Raw genomic sequence first — 5,238 nt, forward strand, 5'->3', positions numbered from 1 at the left:
GAGAGAGAGAGAGAGAGAGAGAGAGAGAGAGAGAGAGAGAGAGAGAGAGAGAGAGAGAGACAGAAGAAAGAGAGGCAGAAGAAGGAGACAGTAGAAGGAGACAGTAGAAGGAGACAGTTGCTGCTGTCTGTTGTCTCTGACCTTTACAAGACAGCGCTGCGTTATCAAAACGAACGGCAGTTTAAAGGCCGCGTAGTATACCGTGGGCTGTACATACACCCAACACACAATACATATATATATATATTATTTACTTCTATTTATTTATTTATATTTGTTTATGTATATTTATTTATGTATATTTACCTTCTTGTTGGTATCATGGGCATGCACTGCAGGCAGGCATGTATATATATATATATATATATACCTAATAAATGTAATAATAAATGTGTATATATTATATACAGTTATATACAGTGTAGACTCAAGAATAAGCAGCAGTGGGGTGTATGTACACCAGAAGACGGTGGAGGGACGAGTTAAGTGAATATTTATATATGTCTTTGATAAGACACCAGAACATGTCTATGTCTTCGCAAAGACACAAGGAAACATAAATAAAGATAAATAGGGAGATGGCTCTCTGGCTCTCAGCAGCAGCAGCAGCAACAGCAGCAATGCAACAAGAAAAGCAGCAGCAGCATCAACCGCACATTAAAAAACAGCAGTAGTACCAGCAGCAGCAGTAGCTGCAACAATAGCACCAGCAGAAGCAGAAGCAGCAGCAGCAGCAGTAGCAGCAGAAACAGCTGGGGTGTATGCGCACCTCCTGAAGGATTATGGTGCTGCCTGGGCACAGATGCAGCGCCTGAGAGACAGACGAATGAATTGAGCAAACCACTTCCCCCGTTGGGTCCTGCAGCAGCAGCAGCAGCAGCACAAGCAGCAGCAACAGTAGTATAGAGGGCTGGACCCTGCCAGACAAAAGGCTGCAAAGCCAGGGAGCGGGGTGTCTGCTGAGGCGCTGCGGTGTACGTACAGCAGCAACAAGCACTCTGTCAGACAAGACCCCTTCTTCGTCTCCCATCACTGCATGCTTGAGAAACAGTAGCAAATGCGGCACCTGCAGCAGCAGCAGCAGCAGCAACTGCAGCACTTAACGATAGGCACTTCCTGTATTTCTAAACGCAGACGCAACTCCTCACACCACAAAGGGAGCAACAACCGCAGCAACAGCTGCTGCTACTGCAGCAACAACTGCAGCAACAACTGCAGCAGCAGCAGCAGCTGCTGCTACTGCAGCAACAACTGCAGCAACAACTGCAGCAGCAGCAGCTGCTGCAGCAATAGCTGCAGCACCAGCAATAGTTGGCTCTTCGGTCTCACCTTTGTTACTGCCGAGTCGCAGCAGCGCAGCACAGCGGCAACGTTGGACTCAACGAGGAAAGACATGCTGCAGCAGCAAGCGCCAGCAGCAGCAGCAGCATGCATGCATGAGCAGCGGCAATAAAGGCTATGGGTTTATTTAAGTTTTAATCCTTTAAAGACTTACATTGGGGGACAAGGGGAAGGAAAAGGCGTCAAACCTAAGTGAAAAGCTGCACACAAGCCGTACATACACCCGAAACACGCAGCAGCAAACGCATGCATGAAGTTCGTTTGCTGCAGGACACAACAAAAGATGTCTCCACAGCAAATATCAAGGAGACAGAGATGCTTCCGCTGCTGCAGCTGCAGAGACAAAGTGCATGCATTATTTCATCTCCAAGCAGCGTCAGTGTAGCAGCAGCTGCTATTATGCAGCAGCAGCAGCAACAGCAGCAGCGTAAGGGGGAACAAGGACATCAAGCAATGCAAAAACAACGACAAATAGACCAGCAGCAACGACAGCAACAACAGCAAAACCCTAAACCCTAAACCCTAAACCCTAATCAGATTACCGTCGAAGGGAAGACCCAAGAGGAGGAGAGCGCGGGCCCAGGAAGCAGAGTGCTGCAGAGGTGCCTTCTGCTCGTCTCTGTCAGCAGGGCATGCGTTTGCTGCTGCTGCTGCTGCTGCTGCTGTGTCGCAGTAACTTAGTCCTAGCCAAGCGCCGCCCCAGCAGCCAGGAGAAGGAGTGAAGCCCGGAGCAGCAGCAGCAGCAGCAACTGCAGCAGCAGCAGCTGATGCCTGTGAACTACCCGCAGAACGCAAAGGCCCCTCCATGCTGTCAAACGGCGACTCCCGCGCTAGGCCCCTGCATGCGTGGAAACAAACCCTAAACCCTAAACCCTAAACCCTCATCCCTCTAAACCCTAAACTCTAGACCGTAAACCCTGAATCCTAAACACTAAACCCTAAACCCTATTTCTCAGATGGAGGCCTCAGGCTTGAAGAAGGTTCTAGAAGGGGTGTAATACTGTAGTGGGGACAGACAACACGAACAGGGTTTAGGGTTTAGCGGCAGCACTGGCATGCTGCCGCTAAACCCTAAACCCTAAACCCTGTTCTTGAGGGATTGACTGCAGCAGCAACTCGCGAAGCCTCACTTTATCCTCTTGCCCTTCTCCTGCTTCTGCCGCAGCCGCAGCAGACGCCCAGCTGGCCCCGGTAACTCTGCATTTGCTGCTGCAGGCTGCAGCACAGAAGGCAGCTGCTGCGCTGCAGCTTGCAGCACAGCATCAGCAACTGCTGCTGCTGCAGTTGCGGCCTTCACCCCCTCAAAACGCAATTCCTCTCTTTTGCAGCAGCGGTTGCTGATGCTGCTGCTGCTGCTGTTGCGCTCAGCCAAACTAGAAGGAGGGAATGAACGGTCCCAGCCGCTGCTGGCAGCTGCAGGAGTTCCTGCTGCTGTTGCTGCTGTTGCTGCTGTTGCTGCTACCCTTGACAAGCCCCACACCCTCTTAGACCTCGGAACTGGGGCTGCTGCTGCAATTGGGTGCCCCTCGTAGAAGACGCTCTTCTGTAGTCCTTGCCCGTTAAGCTGCTGCTGCTGCTGCAGCTGCTGCTGCTGTTGTTGCTGCTGCTGTTGCTGCTGCTGTTGCTGCTGCTGTTGCTGCTGCCACTGCCGACGCCGCAGAGGCCCTGGAGGCTTCCACGGATTAGGCGGCGGTAATGACGCCCCCTGTATCTCCTCATACTGAGTTTGGGGCTGATCACACCATCTCTGCTGCTGAAGCTGCAGTTGCTGCTGCTGCTGCTGCTGCTGCTCCCACTGAGAAGGTGTGCTGGGTCCGCCCCATCCAGAGGAACCCCGATATTGTTGTTGTTGTTGCTGCTGCTGCGAATATGAAGAGCAGCTCTGCGGAGAAAGGGGAGTTTGGCTATCGGGTTGTGGCTGCTGCTGCCACTGCTGCTGCAGCAGCAGCTGCTGCCGCTGATACCGTTGCTGTTGCCAGTCGGGAGTTTCATTCCCTAGCTGTTGCCCCCAACGCTGTGAAGGGCTTTCCTGCTGCGGCTCTGCTTCTCCCTCTCTGGTGTACGTACACAAGGCCTGCCATCGAGACGATCCCAGCTGAGATGATTCATGTGCGAAGCCGATGGTATGCTGCTGCCGCTGCTGCTGCTGTTGCTGCTGCTGTAGCGGCTGCTGCTGTTCTGGTGCATGCCAAGACCTCTGGTCTACTTGGTGCTGCTCCGTATGCCACTGCCGTCTCTGCACCAGCTGCTGTTGTTGCTGTTGCTGCTGTTGCTGCCAGCAGATGGGGGTGCCCCCCCCTTGCATCGCTCAGGTTTGGGGGCTCGTAAGCAGCTCAGAGTGTCAGCCATCCGGCTACACAAGATGAGAAGTAAGCCCCTAATGATATTACGATGTAAGAAGGAGGGCGGAGGCTTCTAAGAAGCTGCATTTGCTAGGCTGGTTCAGGAATACCAGGTGTATGCTGGGGGTGTTGTGGTCGTTAGGAGGCTAGTTGTGTGTTTGTTTACACAGATACTTCTGCTATAATGGTTTGAAATATTGTGAATTAATTATAATTTCTGTATTTATAAATTGAGAAACTCGTACTATTAGTGGATGCTGCACAACGCTGCATCTAAGGAAGAAGCTAACGGCCCAGATTCAGGCTGGTTCAGGAATACCAGGTGTATGCTGGGGGTGTTGTGGTCGTCAGGAGGGTAGTTGTGTGTGTTTTCACAGATACTTCTGCTATAATGGTTTGAAATATTGTGAATTAACTATAATTTCTGTATTTATAAATAGAGAAACTCGTACTATTAGTGGATGCTGCACAACGCTGCATCTAAGGAAGAAGCTAACGGCCCAGATTCAGAAATACTGCAAGAAGACCGCGGGCAAAGTGCGGAGGGGGGCCCTCCTGACGGCTTCTATGGACCACCGCCGGTTTCGTTTCTTCTTCAAGGGTTTTTCTTTGATAAATTGATTAAATTTAATGATTTGACGCGAAAATATACTCAACTTTCCTTTGGCGAAGGAGGCGAACGACAGATCCTGTGTTTCCTGGCGATTTCTCTCGCGCCGCTCGATTGCTGCATGTATCTTTAAACACGAAAAAAATGTTGACTCCAATCGACGAGGCGAAGAAAGCAGCTGTGAGATTCATTAATTTACAAATGAAACCGCCTTCAACGCTGTGACGATGTCTGAGATTCCCGAGCTGCACATACACCGCAAACTGGCACCGAAGCGAAGCAGTTAAGCCTATCCTTGATTCTGCGCTTCTATTCATGAATCTTTCCCAGATCTAGAGCGTTTTTATTTGAGTTGTTTAAGTTGTTTTCTCCTCTGCAGCCTTCTGTTTACATATCGCTCCACATATGCAAGAGGCAGCACGCGGCTGTGCACGACGTTCTGGCGTTCAATGTTGCATCCTATGGAGCTTGCGAAAATTTAATTGTTCCCTTTATTTTTAATCATTTTGACTTTATCCGTTCATTTTTATCCTTTTAAGCCATGGATTTCTTCATTTTCCCCAGTATTCCACGATGTCTATCGCTGACTAGCTTCTTATTTCTTGCGCAAATGCTTGATGAATCTGTAGGCCACAGAGGCGGTGAACACCTGCATTCAGTCAGGCATGAAGGTCGGGCTGGGAACAGGATCAACCGCTTCGTTTGCTGTGCGGCGTTTGGCTGAGAGGATACAGCAAGGAGAACTGACAGGCATCAGCTGTGCTTCAACGAGCGAGGAAACCCGAAAGCTCGTACGCAAAAAATGCACAGATCTCCATAAGAAACCTTCCAAAGAGCTGCCATTTATAGGACTCCTTTCCCGCTTCAGCTGCAGCAGCAGCAGCTGCAGCAGCAGCAGCTGCAGGAAGAGGCTGCGCATGCATCGAGCGTTTTCTTTTTAGGCGG

At 50.6% G+C, this 5,238-nt stretch overlaps 1 protein-coding gene across 1 annotated transcript in view; it reads right to left on the minus strand.

The window, feature by feature from the left end:
* The window catches only part of EAH_00026520 (hypothetical protein, conserved), a gene marked incomplete at both ends in the record, with an annotated part of 4,852 nt that extends 1,206 nt beyond the window's left edge, over nucleotides 1–3,646 (minus strand). Inside the window, 6 exons of the mRNA XM_013396518.1 lie at nucleotides 142–207; nucleotides 770–859; nucleotides 1,330–1,396; nucleotides 1,496–1,541; nucleotides 1,884–2,179; nucleotides 2,472–3,646. Coding sequence (XP_013251972.1) covers nucleotides 142–207; nucleotides 770–859; nucleotides 1,330–1,396; nucleotides 1,496–1,541; nucleotides 1,884–2,179; nucleotides 2,472–3,646 — 1,740 coding nt within the window. The remainder of the gene's footprint in view (nucleotides 1–141; nucleotides 208–769; nucleotides 860–1,329; nucleotides 1,397–1,495; nucleotides 1,542–1,883; nucleotides 2,180–2,471) is intronic.
* Nucleotides 3,647–5,238: the final 1,592 nt, after the last annotated feature.

The sequence above is a fragment of the Eimeria acervulina genome, genomic scaffold, assembly GCF_000499425.1.
Source record: "Eimeria acervulina Houghton genomic scaffold, Eah_scaff222, whole genome shotgun sequence".
Lineage (NCBI taxonomy): Eukaryota > Apicomplexa > Conoidasida > Eucoccidiorida > Eimeriidae > Eimeria > Eimeria acervulina.